General features: G+C 44.3%; 1 protein-coding gene and 1 long non-coding RNA gene across 3 annotated transcripts in view; one reads left to right on the top strand and one right to left on the bottom strand.

The window, feature by feature from the left end:
• The window catches only part of LOC117874924 (MFS-type transporter SLC18B1-like), a 37,149-nt gene extending 20,613 nt beyond the window's left edge, over positions 1–16,536 (bottom strand). Inside the window, exons 1-4 of one of the 2 annotated variants that reach the window (XM_034765633.1) lie at positions 16,370–16,536; positions 14,742–14,887; positions 13,319–13,414; positions 10,550–10,623 (exon numbers count right to left, since the gene is read on the bottom strand). In XM_034765633.1, the coding sequence (XP_034621524.1) occupies positions 10,550–10,623; positions 13,319–13,414; positions 14,742–14,887; positions 16,370–16,421 (368 nt within the window). In that variant the 5' untranslated portion in view covers positions 16,422–16,536. The remainder of the gene's footprint in view (positions 1–10,549; positions 10,624–13,318; positions 13,415–14,741; positions 14,888–16,369) is intronic. The other variant, XM_034765634.1, reaches the window with a different exon arrangement.
• LOC117874927 overlaps positions 1–17,726 on the top strand; it is a 69,073-nt gene that overhangs the window by 27,443 nt on the left and 23,904 nt on the right. The window lies entirely within an intron of this gene.

Below are 17,726 nucleotides of genomic sequence, written 5' to 3'. Positions count from 1 at the left end.
CCATATTAGGAGTCCAGAAATGCGGTGGAGAGGGGGACACTTTGAAGTCCCATGTTACACAAGTATGATCCTAGGGGAACGGGGTGTGGGGGGGGTGTTATTTAGGTGATGTATATCCTATAATAAGTCTGGCCTGTCCCTGGGGTCTCTATACCCTCCATGGATGATGTATTAGGAGTCCAAGTTGTCCAGTATGTAGTCCATAGAGTCTGTATTGTAAGTCCAAGCTGCACCAGGGTCTCTGTCCAAACGCAGGGCACTTTCCAGGGGGGCTGCAATACACCTGCAGGATAACAGCATCCTGTTGATTTGCCCATGAATTTTCACCCAATCCCATTTGCTGAGGATTGCAAACTTTCCTGAAGCAGGAACTCCAAATGGGTGGTAACATTTCAGGGGAAAGGCTTATTAAATAGGGCTCCTCTGTAGATCACTAGACCCCTCCTCTTGTAGATTGCTGGTCAGTCACGATAAGCCTAAAAGCTCTTTAGCATACACAGCTGGCTTGCCCCCAGTACCTTGAAAGACAAGATAACACCTCTGGCAATTCCTGAATGTCAAAGGTATGTCCTATAGAAAGTGGACAGCCTAAGAGGATTATAAAACCAGGCAGAGTAAGCCATGGTAAACTGTCTCCTCCCCCACACCCCATAAGGGGAAAATGGTCTGTTAATTTTATAATTTAAATTGGACTTTGTCGTAATGTGACACTGCTTTCTACTCAGCTCTCAGCAGTGTCTGAGAACTGAATGTTATCCGACTATAATAAAGCCAGAGTATCATTTTTTGATCTTGAGATTCCAGATGAAGTCAAACTATTTTTTTAATTAGTCAGACAATAAGGTGTTCTTTCATTTGGCTTGGCATGCCCTTCCACCTCTGCAGGGCTACCATACCCAACCATGAGTCTTGTGGAGGGGGCACACACTCCTATCGGTCAATGAAACAAGTACATAAAGAATGATGGACATCCTGAATAAGGCCAGTCAGCAACTTCAATACCAATGGCCAGGTTCAGACAAAAAGACGCCGCACCGGAGTGAGGAGAGATTGTGTTCCAGAAATTGCACTGCCAAACTGCACTTGATAGAGAAAAATAGAAGTAACTGGTTGAGAGACTGCTTGTGTCCATGACGGTGAGACTGCAGCCTCCAACTCCAGCCCCTCCTGTTCCAGCCCCATTCCATGAGTCCCCTCCATGGTGCAGTGTTCCCATGCCAGAGAACTGCACAATTCTGTGGTTGGTGGCCCATGCCACAAGGAATAAACATTACGTGGAGAGGACAAGTGTACCCTGTTCACTCCTCCACTCTGGTGCAGCAGGGGCCAGTGCACGCAGCACATACTAGAAGGGCTAAAGAGCAGAGGGACACAGGCCACTCAGAATTAGTGAAAGAGAGCTTGGAGTGTTTTATATGTAGTCCATTATTAGATGCATGTCTAGAAATAAAGTGATTTTATTTCCATACAGATGTAGAGTCATGAGAACGGTTTATTATCTTTACTAAAGCTGACCTACGTGGCGATCCACAAACAGTTGGTTAAAACACATGCCTATTTTATACAATAAAGATAAAAAATGCACAACACTATATTCCACTGCATCCATAAGTTCAAATTCATAAGAACCACCACGTCTGGTGGGATGTGTGAATAGAACCCATCTCCCAACAGATAGTATTTCGCTCACTGTTTATATTGGGATGCACTTACATTCACACATGAGTTATTCACCCTCATCGTTGGGGCTGTGCAAGCCCACAATGTGGTCACAAAAAACCATCCCTGATTTCCATTGCATATAGGGATCCTGCTCCAGTTAGGACAGGTGCACTTTTGGGGTCTGTGTACCAGTCAAGGAATCCAGCAGGATCCTGAGTCCACTGCTGTTGGAATGGCTCAACTTAGTCCTCACAGACATTATGCAGAATGCAGCAGGTCACAATAATATTGATAACTTCGGCATTCATATGGTTCTGCAAAGAGCACCAACAGGATTTCAATCCACCAAACACATTCAACTACACAGTCTAAAGCTACTGAGAGTGTAATTAGCCTTCTTTTGCCAGACCCTCTGACATCAGGGTATGGTTTTAAATGTCATGGCAAAAGAGGATACAACACAGGGTCCCCCAGTGGGAACAGTTACCCATTTATAACATCACTTTGTGGGAAGAGTGTCCCAGACTGTCTATGAAGAAAAAGTCCCAATCTATGGAAAACCCTGGCATTACACACTTTGCCAGTACAGCCCATGTTAGAGTCCATCAATTGGTCATTGTGTTCAACCAGGTACTGCACAGTAACGGAGCAGAATTCTTTGTGGTTTGTGCGTTCAAAATGCTCCTTGAGGAGGGCTAATTAAAGGCACAAGTGCCATCTATGCCCACAGCACAGTTTTGAAAAGCCCATTTTCTCAACAGCAGCAATTATTTCAGGGACTTTGATTTATTCAAAGGTTAATGGGCATATAAACAGTTCTGATGGCAGCAGTTTGTGAGGCAAACACAAACACAAAACTGGATAGCTATAGACCTATAGCAGTCAGGGATAGCCAGCTACCAGATGGCTATAGGAACCTGCTTCTGGACTGGCATGGCCTCCCTCATGTATGCATCCGGACACTGCAGGGTCAAGACAAGCTGTTCACAAAGCTCCAGATACATCATCTGCTTCATGTGAAAGTTCTGGAGCCACTGCTGGGCATCCTAGGTCTGCATGATGATGTAATCCCACCAGTCTGATGCTTCTGGAGCAGGGCCATGAGCATAATCTACATATGGGGAAATCTGTGGCTATAGCAAGAGTCATGAGCAATGGTCACCAGTTGGGATCTGCTACATCTGTTTTTTATAAGTCCCTCTGGTAGGACAAAAATGGCTGCCAAGATGTCCACCAGTGTCTCATAGATGCTCTGCTCATGGTGTGAAAGTGCAAACTTGACAAGTTCTTCCAAAGGCGCTTCATTCATCTTGGTGGCTCCAGTTGCTAGGAGTGTGTAGACCCAAAGATGGCTCCACTGCGTGTGTTGGCAGGCTGAGACAACTTCTGGTCAAGTGCCATGGAATGGACAGTCAAGTTTTGATACTCCATGAACTAAGGCCTAGAGTGGCTACAACTAGTGTTTTCCCCAGGAATTGAAATGGGGGGGAAGGAGAGGAAGTGTTTGAATTTACAGGGTGGGTGAGGGCCGATGATGGTGGGTTGTATGGCATCATAGTAAAAATTGCAAAATATTTCGTGACCATTTTATTAGATTTAACTCATGTTTTAAAAAAAAAAAAAGTCAATTAAAAATTGGCTACTCAAACCTTGTATGAAGCACTACATCTACATCCTTCTTGATTTCTTGTTGTAAGTTTTCACAACTCTGTTAATGAATAAATGCAGTGCATTTGAGAAGTTCACCTTTGGTGGACTCTCACAGGTCCAGTCCTTCTGTTGATATGCTCATTAGTTCATTCACATGATCAGATAGAAGGCGACTTCTTTCAGAACACAAAATTTCTATTCAATGAAGGAAAAAAAATCATTCAACTGTAGCTGTTGTGACTGGGAGTAGCAAGAGATGAATTCCTACTTTTTTCATCCCAGGAAACATAGCACAAAGATTGGGTCAAGCCACTAGCGATGATAAAGAAGTTGAAGTTAAATCTTCATTCATTCATCTTATGATATTCCACTCTAGGTTCAAATTCTCTATTCTGTCCTGATCACATGGCAGCCCCATTTCTGGTAGTGCCCCACTCCATTCAACTGTCAGTGTTTTATAAGACAGGCATCTGTAAAAAGCTACGTAGAGGCTGAGGACAATCCAGAAGTAGCTGTTGTAGATTTGTAAGAATCAAGTCTGTATACTTTTTCAGCTGGTTTAAACACATCTTGTCCTCTTCACTTAAGGATTCAATACAAGTGCCTTCATTAGTCAACTTCTGGAATGAAGTCTTTGCTTCTTCCAGTATGTTATCAATGTATCACTCTTATTGATCCAAATGTAGCTTCTATTGCTGGACAAAGGTCTACTATTGTTGTAGCAGATGCCCAGATGGCATTATTTAATGACCCAAGTGATTTCAATAGTAGACTTACAAAAGAGAGAATGGCGATAGTCTTCTCTGAACATAGTAGCAAAAAGTAGTCCACCAGCCTCGCCATTTAGATCTGTCCTATCTTGCTAGATACTTTCCAAAGCCGGTAATAACCGTTGCAGTAATTTTAAGACAACAGCCAGAAGTCATTGATGAGAAAGCCAGCGGGTATTCCCCGATTGGACTAATTTGAATCTCAGTCCCAGTGTATTTATTTTTCCCAAGACAGTCAGTCTTTCTGGACTTTTAAAAAAAAAAAAAAAAAAAAACGCAAAAGTATAAAGAAGACATTAAATTTATGGCTTTTTAAATGTCTTTTGAAGATTCTACAACTGGTACTAGTGCTTGGAGTAGATGGCCTCTGTAGTGTGCATAGGAGAGATTAGGGTTATACTTTTCTCTAAGCAAAGCTTGTACTCCACTATGTCTCCAGAGAAGTTTGCAGCTCCATCAAATGCACAAGCAACCATCTGTTTGGGGTTCAATTTACAAGAATTTAACTCTAAGATGCAGATCGTCACAGATGCAGCTGATGTGTCTTCTATAACCTGAACATCTAGAAATGCATCTATTGACCTACCACTGACATCAACGTACACAATGACTTAATACTTAATGCCCATTTGCATCAGTGAATTCATCAGCCATGTACACAAGTTGTTTGAATGTAGTGAGAGAGTTCTTCATTTTTTAAACTCAGACTCAAAGTCAGAAGGGACCATTATGCTCATCTAGTCTGACTTCCTGCACAATGCAGGCCAGAGAATCTCACCCACCCACTCCTGTAACAAAACCCCTAACCTATGTCTGAGTTATTGAAGTCCTTAGTCTTTCACTTTTGAACCCCATGTGTCTAATCCAGAGGTGGGCAAACTACAGCCTGCGGGCTGCATCCGGCCAGTCAGAGCTTTGGATCCAGCCCGCGGGATTGCCACCCCCATGGCGCCACAGGCCCCGTGCCACTCCCAGAAGCGGCTGGCAACATGTCCCTGCAGCCCCTGGGGGAGGGAGGGAGGGAAGAGGGCTCCATGTGCTGCCCTTGCCTGCTGGCATCGTCCCCCACAACAGGGAACCGCAGCCAATGGGAGCTTCAGGGGAGGTATCCACAGGCTAGGGCAGCATGTAGAGCCCTCTGTCCCCCTGCCCCCAGGGGCTGCAGGGACATGGTGCCAGCCGCTTCCAGGAGCGGCACAGGGCCAGGGCAGGCAGGGAGCCAGTCTTAGCACCATTGCCACCCCAGAACTGCTCCAGGTTGGCCCAGCCTGCACCCTGAGCCCCAACCCCCTTCCCTGAGCCCCTGCTGCACCCTCCCACACTCCAACCCCCTGCCCTAAGCCTCTCCTGCACCCTCTCCTGCACCCCAACCCTTTGCCCTGAGCCCCTTCCTGCACACCACACCCCCAGCCCTACATTCGATTTCCCCACCCACATGTGGCCCTCAGGCCAAAAAAGTTTGCCCACCCCTGGTCTAACCAGTCAGTTGAATTTCTTGCAGAAAGATGGACTACAAGCTATCAGGAACAGTATCCCGGATAATGTCACAGCTAACCTGGTGGCTGAACTTAGTTGAGGGTGAGGACAAAGTCACAATTTCACATTTGGGGACAATATATACCTTCAAGTCAGCGGCACTGCTATGGGTACCCACATGGCCCCACAGTATGCCAACATTTTTATGGCTGACTTAGAACAACGCTTCCTTAGCTCTCGTCCCCTAACGCCCCTACTCTACTTGCGCTACATTGATGACATCTTCATCTGGACCCATGGAAAAGAAGCCCTTGAGGAATTCCACCATGATTTCAATAATTTCCATCCCACCATCAACCTCAGCCTAGATCAATCCACACAAGCAGTCCATTTCCTGGACACTACTGTGCTAATAAGTGATGGTCACATAAATACCACCCTATACCGGAAGCCTACTGACTGCTACACTTACCTACATGCCTCCAGCTTCCATCCAGGACACACCACACGATCCATTGTCTACAGCCAAGCTCTAAGATATAACCGCATTTGCTCCAATCCCTCGGATAGAGACAAGCACCTACAAGATCTCTATCAAGCATTCTTAAAACTACAATACCCACCTGCTGAAGTGAAAAAACAGATTGACAGAGCCAGAAGAGTACCCAGAAGTCACCTCCTACAGGACAGGCCCAACAAAGAAAATAACAGAACACCACTAGCTGTCACCTTCAGCCCCCAAACTAAAACCTCTCCAGCGCATCCTCAAAGATCTACAAGGTATCCTGAAAGATGATCCCTCACTCTCACAGATTATTGGGAGACAGATCTGTCCTCACTTACAGACAACCCCCCAACCTAAAGCAAATACTCACCAGCAACCACACATCACTGAACAAAAACACTGACCCAGGAACCTATCCTTGTAACAAAGCCCGATGCCAACTCTGTCCACACATCTATTCAAGTGACATCATCATAGGACCTAATCACATCAGTCATACCATCAGGGGCTTGTTCACCTGCACATCTACCAATGTGATATATGCCATCATGTGCCAGCAATGCCCCTCTGCCATGTACATTGGCCAAACCGGACAGTCTCTCCGCAAAAGAATTAATGGACACAAATCTGACATCAGGAATCAAAATACTCAAAAACCAGTGGGAGAACACTTTAACCTGTCTGGTCATTCCATGACAGACCTGCGGGTGGCTATCTTACAACAGAAAAACTTCAAAAACAGACTCCAACGAGAGACTGCTGAGCTGGAATTGATATGCAAACTAGATACAATCAACTCAGGATTGAATAAGGAATGGGAATGGCTGAGCCATTACAAACATTGAATCCATCTCCCCTTGTAAGTATTCTCACACTTCTTATCAAAGTGTCTGTACTGGGCTATCTTGATTATCACTTCAAAAGTTTTTTTCTCTTACTTAATTGGCCTCTCAGAGTTGGTAAGACAACTCCCACCTGTTCATGCTCTCTGTATGTGTGTATATACATCTCCTCTATATATGTTTCACTCTATATGCATCCGAAGAAGTGGGCTGTAGTCCACAAAAGCTTATGCTCTAATAAATTTGTTAGTCTCTAAGGTGCCACAAGTACTCCTGTTCCTTTTGCGGATACAGACTAACACGGCTGCTACTCTGAAACCTTGCAGAAAGATAGTAAGCATTTGCCAAATTTTTTTTGGAACCAAGAACCAGTATCCAACTTCAGGATTAAACTAGTGACAATGCACTTAACATTGGCCTCCAGTTTGTAGTGTGTGGTATCTCTTGCTTAAATAGAAGGTATGATGCAACAGCTATGTTTGTGTGCATAAACTGTTGTCTCTCCCACATTAACAGCCTCATCAAGTACTTCTAAAGTTGACTTTGACAGTGATAGCATTTGAAGGCTTTCTTCATGTCGATGCAGTCCAAGGACTTGGTGTGTTGTAGCCTTTTCATGTAGTTTGTCAGCATTGGCTTTGCTGATCAGCCTGGCAAAACAAGCTCCTCCACATTTACTATATAAATCCATGAGACACCCATGTCTTGAATACCATGGTGCAGATTTGGTCGCACCATCTCAAAGATATATTGGAATTAGAAAAGGTACATAGAAGGGCAACAAAAATGATTAGAGCTATGGAATAGCTTTCCATATGAAGAGCGATTAAAAAGATGGGGCTTTTCAGGTTGGAAAAGAGACGATTAAGGGGGGATATGATAGAGGCCCATAAAAATCTTGACTGGTGGGGAAAAAGGTGAATAAGGAAATGTTATTTACTCCATCACATAACACAAAATCCAGGGGTCACCCAATGAAATTAATAGTCAGCAGGTTTAAAACAAAAGAAGTACTTCCTCTCACAACACAGACAACCCATGGAACTTGTTGCCAGGGAATGTTGTGAAGGCCAAAACTATAACATGGCTCAAAAAAGAACTAGATAAGTTTATGGAGGATAGGTCCATCAATAGCTATTAGCCAGAATGGGCAGGAAGGCAACACTATGCTCTGAGTGTCCCTAGCCATTGTTCACCAGAAGTTGGGAGTGAACAAGGGATGGGTCACTTGATGATTACCTGTTCTGTTCATTCCATCTGAAGCACCTGGCATTGGCCACTGTCAGCAGATGGAGTACTGGGTTAGATGGACCATTGGTCTGGCCCAGTGTGGCCATTCTTATGTAAAAAAGTAAAAAATGTTTAACACAGAAACTCCAAGATAACGGCTTCTCCAGATAGAGACAATGGGAGGTAACAACTTTGGAAAATAATGCATTTTAAAAATCTTGGCTACTAGGAAACATATAGTTAAGTTTCCCAGTCACAAATCTAGCATTCTGGAGCAAAACATAGTGCAACAAAGAAATGTTCCTGTAATTTTCCCCTCCCTTCTCCCTCCACTGCACCTGATTCATAGTTGTCCTTGAATTCAGAGGTGCTTTCACGTGGCAGGAGAGGCACTCTCTCATTCCTCCAGCCTCTCACTCTGGGCACTGTTAGTTGTGCCACTGTTAACTCACCACTGGCCCTGCACTGTTACCTTCTGCTGCTATCTGCCACTGTGAGCTCTGCGAGTTGGTCTCTTGAAGTTCCACCAGCTCCTAGTGATTTCAGCTCTCAGTGGGGGAACCTCACTGCTAGTGCAGACTGGGCAGTCTCTTCCACATAAACACTGTCCTGCAGCAGGTCTAAGCACTTAGACCTGATTATCAGGGATTTCAACTCTAATGGTCATTAAAAAGAAAAAACCACATAACACACACCACGACTCTCTATCGTGGAGCCTAATCAACGCTATCTTTAAACTGGGGAGAGGGACAGGTCAAATAGTGCTTGTGACTCTTCGGCAGAGCCCACACCAAGCAAAACACCTATCCCCACCCTCTCTCTCTCTCGTCACTGGGGTCTAACATCCAAACCCCCTGCTTAGTGAGTGCAGTTCCTTGAGGGTGACCCCCCCACCCCACCAAATCAAGACAGGCTAAGTATAGTTTTGCTGACCTTTCCTCATACAATAAGGAGAACATTTCGTTACCCCCACATTCAATACTAAAAAGTGATTTGTAACCCAACATCAGCCAACACTGATCACTTGGGCAACACAGCCCTGTCTGCTGGATACCTAGGCAGAGTAGGTGTGTTCATGTAAATACAGGCTGGTTCTGAAGCCTTCTCCTCCTATCCCCAGCTCATCACTAGCTGTCAGGGAAGAGCTCATTGAGACCTTGCTTACAAGCCATACTTTTGTTTTGGGGATGTTAGCTAACCTAATAAATTCAATGTGCCGACATGATCATAAAAAAAAAAAAAAAAAAAAACACCCACCACCACACACAGCTGTGTGAGGAAGCTAGTCTTTGTTCATACTTTTCAAACCTATTATGCTTTTTTCAGGTACAAGTATTTTATCATATGCTGTATATGCTTTTAAAGGGTGTATTAATATTTCAATTTCAATTCAAATTTCCAACCAACAATTAAATTGGCAACACTGCATGTAACAAGTTGACCACTGGGGGGCAGGGGTGATGGGGAAATTCAGGGGGCGTAGGGAAATTCCTTCAGCTAGATAGTTCACTAAGAGGCCTGGTATATGCCCCCAGAATCAGAAGTTTTGACTTGGGTCTGTGTAGCGCAGTACAGCAGGATTGTGAGACCCAGGTCCAGAAATTGTAAGTCCATGTTCACTATGCAGTGTGTATGCAAAAGTACAGGCTCAGAAATACCAAGTCTGGAAACTTGGGTTCCACAGTCCCAGGCGGACAATGCAGTGTAGACATACCCCTACTGCCCGAAAGGGAAAAGGAGAGTTTTATCTTCTACAACCTATTGCTGGGAAGGAGGGAAACTGTCTCTAGCCCTCCTCCAGCTTCCCCTGTCCTTTGGAGGCAGGGGGGGAGACAGGTGGCTAGCACAGGGTCCTTCTCCCCTGTGAAGAACTCCAGTGCCTTCGTCTGTTGCTCCTCATAGTTTTGCCAAGAAGCATCCCAACAAAGCAGACTTGATTTCACAGCTGCCCAATGGGGACTAGACACTTTTTTAAAAATAAAACCTACATGTTGCACAAGTTAGTTCCTTAGCCCCTATGCTTGCCAGGCAAAGCTTCTGATTTCCAAGTGGATTTAAAACAATTAAAAATCCCATTTTGTGAGCTAGATTTTGTATGCACTTATTAACATACTTACTTGAGGTTTTTCCCCAATAACTATAATAGCAAATTACATTTATGGTATCTTCCAGCCAAGGATCTCAGAGTACTAAACAAACCTTATAGCTCCATGAGTTAGGCAAGTATTAGTCACACTTTACAGAGAAGGAAAACTAAGGCAAAGAGGTTAGGTCACCAACACAAGGTCAGAAACAGAGCTGAGGTCTTTTGACTCCTAGCTCTGAGTTTAAACAGCAAGACCATCTGTTTTTCATATGATTAGAACACAATGCAAATTGCACACTAGAAATAAGATGCAAGAAAACACACTCACCCAAACAGAATTGTAACACATCCCGAGACAAACATCCCAGCCACAAACATGAATTTGGCTCCAATTTGTACAAGCTGCAATTGGTGAAGAATAAATATTACATTTTAATTACTTCAAGTCTGCTTTTATGAAGGAAACTTATTTGGGGAGTTTTGTTATGAAATCAAAAACACTGTACGCACGCTCTAGGAAAAAAAAAAAAAAAAAAATTCACTAACAAAAAAAGGGAAGAAAATCAAAACCTCCCCCCCCCCCCCCCCGCCAGCTCGTAATCAAACCTAAAAATATTCTAAATGGTTAAGTGACTTAACCTACTTTTCCCAACGGTAAGTCACTGGTAGCGCTTACTCTCACTACCATTTGCTGTAGCCTCTGTACAGTGGCAGAATGCACCAGCATTCATAGATAGATTAGATGGAGTGACTTGCATACATCCAGCATTGCCTATAGCAGGCAATAATGGTGCTATTAAGGTAGCCGCTGGGGAGCTGACAAAAAAAAACAGAGGTTTCCATTTGCTCATCTATCTAACAGACTAGCAGCTAACTCAAGACAACAGGGTATGCAGCTCAGGGCATAAGTACCAGAAGGCAATAAACACAGGATCTGTGGAAGGCTAATTATTCAGGGAAAAGATCATTCTGTCATGGAAGCCAGTTTAAAAGAAACTTGTAACCATCTGAAGTAGGGAACGCGCTTCACTTCTCCCTATTCTCAGAAATGCCAGAGGCAAGATAGCATGGCCTGCTTTCACTTGACTCTACCAGCTAGGAAATGGATGACTGGGGGCACAGCCTATGGCGAGGTCACCTTCAACAGTAAGTCTGTGGGGCTTCTTATTGCATTCTACACCCTCCCTTAGCATGAGCACACATTTCAGTTTCTTTGGATTGTTCAGGGCTAGAGAAAGTCTCTGTACTGCAGCATGTTTTACTTAAGCCAGTGGTTTGTCCTGCTTTCAGTGAAACCCTGAGATGTCCAATCATTTCTATGGGCTACCTACTTGTCTATTGCATTAGTAATGAATTATGTGTTTCACACGGCAGCAACTCCAGTGGAGGCCTCAACTTCTCCACAGCTCCCACCTACTTCACAGGAGAAAGGTAAGCAGTCATATGTACTCCCGACTTCTGCCAAGATACACAAAAACTACAGCTCCAGCCACACGTAGCTCTGAGGCAGCCTCCTGGCTCAGCAGGAGGAATATCTTCAGTTCTGTGTTAACACACCAGGTGGAGTCTAACATGTGGGGGGGGGGGGGGCAGGTAGCGGAGAGAGAGAAAATATGAAACACAGGAAGAAAAGGGTGGTGGATGTAGACTGATGGAGGGGAGCAAGGAATAAGGTAAACTTAGGCCTGGTCTACACTGGGCGGGGGGGGGGGGGGTGTCGATGTAAGATACGCAACTTCAGCTACGGGAATAGCGTAGCTGAAGTAGACGTATCTTATTTCGACTTCCCTCCTGTCCTCATGGTGCGGGATCGATGGCTGCGGCTTCCCCCCCAATCGACTCCGCTTCCACCACTCGCCCTGGTGGAGTTCTGGAGTCAACGGGAGTGCGTTCGGGGATCGATAAATCACGTCTAGACGAGACGCAATATATCGATCCCCAATAGATCGATCGCTACCTGCCGATCCAGCGGGTAATCTGGACGTACCCTTAGAACTTGCCACAGTTTGAGCAGAAGGAGTTAACAAGTGCAATAAGGTAAATATGCTAGACAGGATATCAGTGGTAAGAAGACAGTAGGGTGTCCCCCTTTTCCGTCCCCTATATCAGTGGTCTGTTGTAAGAGTCCTTTTTTTGTGAAGGTCGGGAGATCTAGTTAGAGGGAACAGTTCCTTGGGAGATACTAGAGGTCTAACTCCACTTTCCTTGAAAAGACTAGAGGACTTTTCTTCGGATAAGTGAGGGGAGAAAAGTTAATCTTAAAATCCTAAAAAAGTCCAGATGTGGCCTTAAAGCTGTACACAGGCTTAAGAATTATATTTAATAGCCACATTTAGGGTAGGAATCTAGAAGATATTCTCTAGCCTTAAAATGTTTTCCTTGAATGATTTACCTCCATCTCCACTGGTAGGTCTGACTGCAGTCAATGCAGAGAGTGCCTAAGGAAGTGCCCCATTCATTCTTCCAAAATTGACATTTCTCAGAGCTTTAGGTACTATTAGCCAAAAGCCCGGCAAAAGTGCAATTTAAAAAAGGGTACTCCAAAAAGAATGGAAAGGAGAGCTTTGATCAGAGTGTGTTCTGGTTGAGTGTTTGACCCCTTCTTGCTGGAGCTCTGCCTGCAACATCCCATTATTTTAAAAAAAACAGCACACAACTTCTATTGCTTCAAAATCAACAGTCTGAATGTTCAGTCAGAGAGAAATGTGCCTTCTCTTAGAAAAGCAGTTTCTCCTGGGGTCTGTGGAGCACTTGCTGAAGGTCAGTAGAGCAACTCAATCTCACGCTGCTGGATGTCTTCTTTGTTTCTAGTTGAACTTACAGGTGTCCGGGCTCTTTGTTACCAAGAGGATGTTGGATGTTCGTAAAAGCAAATGAATTATAGGAAGACAACCTAACCACATTTACTAAAAGATGGAGTGAGTCTCAGAGTGCGTAAGTTAGCTTTCCCTAGCCACCATCTCTTTTCCTCTGCTTAAAAAAGCAAGCCTATGAGCACTAGAAGTCATAACCAGATTTGTCTGGAAGAGGCTCTAAGTGAGGTTGTTAGGTCCTATTCCATAATTAAGTCATTACTGAAAACTTTAAAGATACTTACATAATTGCCTAATATTAAAGAAGTCAAGAAATTGAATAAAGCAAAGCATCCAAAAATCAGTCCAACAACTGTATCACTGGCACCCTTTTTCTCTGCCTGTAAAAGGAAACACCAAGACAGCCAGATTTAGAACATGGACAAAACAAAAAACAACAAAACAAACCACCATACACCATGTTAGCATTAGGTTAAAATACTTTCTAATCAAGTCTTCCATCGTACTTGCCAGTATGGTCATAAAGCATTTTCTCTTTTAAAGAGGAGTGGGAGATTCAGCAGTAATTCTACAGCAATTTAAAATCACCGTGCACCACAATTCAGTATTTCTGTAGTCAGGAGCAGAAGCAGCATCTATTCCAAGTGGAAGCAGGTGTGAAGGATGGAAATTCTAAGTTGCTGTGTTGCACTACAGGTCAGCTAGTAGGACCTTACTCAAAGACAGAACGCATTCCCCAATCCGTATGCAGGTGGAACCTGGTGTGCACAGACCTCATCCCCCTGCAAGGAAGGGGCAAATGAAGGAATCTGTCTCCACAGCATGGTTCCTCTACCCCCGTACCCCAGGTTGCCACAGAGGACACCCTGCAAGTTTGGGATCCATGCAGGGGAGGGAGTGTGGACTGGGCAGGGGGAAAGATGACAACATCTCCCCACTGGCCTTCTAGAAATTACTTGGGAAGAGGTAATATGTTCGGTCACTGCAATTTTCCTTTCCACTGGAGCTGCACTGCCAGTGGAGCTCAGGGTGACTCCAGCATTGGAACAAGGCCTCTGTGCAAAGAGCGCTGGCCTCTCACAGATCCTGGTGACTATGCAGAATCTGGTGGCAAGCTTTGAAGATCACTCCATGTGGCAGGTGGGTAGAACGCTAGAATGTTCAAGGCCTCTCTCTCTCCCCCCTCTCCCCAATGGATTTGTTCTAAAAGGATTACTCTGAAGTGTCATGGGGCTCTACATGCATTTTTTCCTCATCTTATTCAATTTAATGTGACAGTAAAGATGGTTTTCCTATCTGCCAGCCTGGCAAATGTTTGCCTGGGAAAGGCTGAGGAGGAAGACATAAGTGGATGGGTTGGGGGTGGCAGGGGAGAAAAAAAAAAAAAAAAAAGAGTGATCTAGTGGATAGGGCACTGGAATAGAAGTCAAGAGACCTGGGTTTTATTCCTGGTTCTCCTACGGACCTGCTACATGAGGTTGGGCAAATCACTTCACCTCTCTCTACAGTTTGTCTGCCTCATCTAAAATAGGCTGCAAGTGCTTTGTGACAGGAACGGTCTCTTACAGCGCCTGGCACAATAGGAGCTTGAGCTCACATGTAGCCTCTAGGGGTGATGCCGCAATATAAATTATCGGTTTTTAAAAATTACTTCTCATTTTTTTTAAACATCTGAATAATAGTCTGCAGAGCTGTACATTAATTTACCTCTCTTGGAAAAAAGGGTCCCAGGATTGAATAGCAAATCATTGAACTGAAGTTCAAACAAGCTGTTGCTACCATTGCGAAGAGCTGATCTCTGGTAAACCTACTTGACTCTTCACGGGGAACTTCTGGTCTGCCATTTTCTAGAACTAAAAATATTTGTATTAAGCTCTGATAAACTGGGACACAATTTCAAGCTGTCTGTTTACAAGAGATGGGCCCTCCAGGAATTAGTAACCTAAACCTATGGTTCAGGAAAAGGTAATTGATGTTCTGCCATTAAGAGCCCTAAACTCATCATTTTCTCAATATATTACTGTACCATAAGTGAAGATCCCCCAACCCTGCAAGCTAATCTGTACAGATAGCCAGCCCCTTGCACCCAGAGTCCCTTTGATTTCTAAGAGTCCCAGTGTCTTTCCACACTGAGCAGCTTGCAGCATCAATGACAAAAGGATCTGACACTGTGGCCCTGACTCACACATAGCTCCATTGAAGTGAATTGGATTATTTGTGGGACTATGTACTACCCACCTGAGTACTAGGTGCCTGATCAGACCCCAGGGCACCTTTAAGTGAACTGACAGCTTCTAGCAAATAAAGTTGTAGTCTTTTGTCTACACAGTATTAATGATCATTAAATGTGCCATAAAAAGTCTGCACCTGACCCCTCACATACACTTTTTTTTTTAACAGCCCAGAGACCCAGAAACAATCAATCAGTTTACAAATAAAGATGTAAGAGACTTTAAAAATACAGGTGTAGGCCACCTGCCAGCTCTTTGTATCCTTCAAAGAAAATTTTGTAATAGATAGTATTTAAATTTACTGTTCTCTATTGCCATGGTCCCAGGGCACAAGGATTAAGACCTGAACGTTCCTGTTTGCTACATACTTGGTAAAGTAATTTTTATATAAAGACAAAGGAGTGGGCAGAGGGAGAGGTCTCCTGCTGCATTCCAGGGTGAGGTTGAGGCCAGAAATGGTTACCAGGGGAAAAAAATGTTCTTTAACCAAAGTGCATTAGGATGGTTACTTAACAGGTTTGGCTTCAGGCCCCACTAGTAAGACTTCCCATTATTTGGCTAGGGTCGCAATTAGCTTCAGAGAGTTTTTAAATAGCCAGCAAGAACCTTTTGATATTATCGTTGTATAAACCTTTACTAAACAAACCAAGTTTCCGTTGCGCTTCAGTTAGCTGTCCCATAAAAAGAAATAGCTAATTGAACGCATTACCCCAGAACAGAATGCTATGGGTTAATTTCCACAGCGAGAGGTTGACACGTGAACGGCAAGACGTGCCAGTGATCTTAGTACGATAGTTTTAAGTTCTTCTGATGTGCAATTTAGTGGCAGAACAATAACAGGAAAATAAAATATTCCGGGGGCCATCCTCTCCCTCCCAAGTTGCAGTGATCACGAAAACTCTTTCAACAGCAAACACAACCCCACAACTGAACGAACCAAAAAGGAGCCAGCCCGGAGTCTCGAAAGGATTTGGAGACTGCTTGGGTGAGCTAAGCGATTGCCAAATTGCCTTGGGGGCGGAGGGAAGCGGAGAAAACAACACCGCGGACACACTAAAGAAGGTTAAAGAGAGCAGAATCCGAAAGTACAAAAAAACCTCTTACTCCCACCTGGGGTTTGCAAAGCCTCCTGGGTCTCTGCTTCCTGGCTGCCCATAGCGAGGGGTCCTGGATACCGCAGCCTAATGTAGCTTCAGACTAGTACGTCCCTCTGTCTATCCCGGTATTTTCCATGGAGAGAGGAAAAAGATTGGAAGGAGGAGGAGCCTGGTTAGAGCAGCAGCTTCGGTTATTATTGAGCATGCTCCACTCACATTAAGCCCTCTCATTAGCCGCACGGGAGAAGCAGCTGATACTACCGTTCCCTCCCAGTTTTTCCATTGACAGACACATGCTGCTTCACCATAATTGTTTAATCCGCAAATCAAAGGCATTAGGACATATTGGTCCTTTTTCTACCCTGAGAATTTGTGAAGGGTTACAAAGAACAGCTGCGAAGTTAACGTCACAGCAACAGGGACATGACACCTGATCGCTGGAATCACATTGGTGTAAATGACAGGTTTCAGAGTAGTAGCCGTGTTAGTCTGTATCCACAAAAAGAACAGGAGTACTTGTGGCACCTTAGAGACTAAGGCTTGGTCTACACTAACCCCCCAAATCGAACTAAGGTACGCAACTTCAGCTACATGAATAACATAGCTGAAGTTCGAAGTACCTTAGTTCGATCTTACCTCGGTCCACACGCGGCAGGCAGGCTCCCCCGTCGACTCCGCGGTACTCCTCTCGTCCAGCTGGAGTACCGCAGTCGACGGCGAGCACTTCCGGGTTCGACTTATCACGTCCAGACAAGACGCGATAAGTCGAACCCAGAAGTTCGATTGCCAGCCGCCGAACTAGCGGCTGGGTATAGACGTACCTTAACAAATTTATTTGAGCATAAGCTTTCGTGGGCTACAGCCCACTTCATCGGATGCATAGAATGGAACACACAGAAAGAAGATATTTATACATACAGAGAACATGAAAAGGTGGGAGTAGCCATACCAACTGTAAGAGGCCAATCAATTGAGATGAGCTATCATCAGCAGGAGAGAGAGAAAAACCTTTGAACTGATAATCTAGATGACCCATAGAAGGTGTGAGGATATTTTAACATGGGGAAATAGATTCAATTAGTGTAATGACCCAACCATTCCCAGTCTCTGTTCAAATCTAAGTTAATTGTATCTAATTTGCATATTAATTCAAGTTCAGCAGTCTCTCTTTGGAGTCTGTTTTTGAAGTTTTTTTCTTGCAAAATTGCCACCTTCAAGTTTGTCACTGAGTGGTTAGAGAGGTTGAAGTGGTTCTCCCACTGGTTTTTGAATGTTATGATTCCTGAGGTCAGATTTGTGTCCATTTATTCTTTTGCATAGAGACTGTTGGGTTTGGCCAATGTATACGGCAGAGGGGCATTGCT

Source organism: Trachemys scripta, chromosome 3 (genome assembly GCF_013100865.1).
Source record: "Trachemys scripta elegans isolate TJP31775 chromosome 3, CAS_Tse_1.0, whole genome shotgun sequence".
Lineage (NCBI taxonomy): Eukaryota > Metazoa > Chordata > Testudines > Emydidae > Trachemys > Trachemys scripta.
Note: the sequence above shows the minus strand (reverse complement) of the source record. Positions and strands in the feature narration are given on the sequence as shown.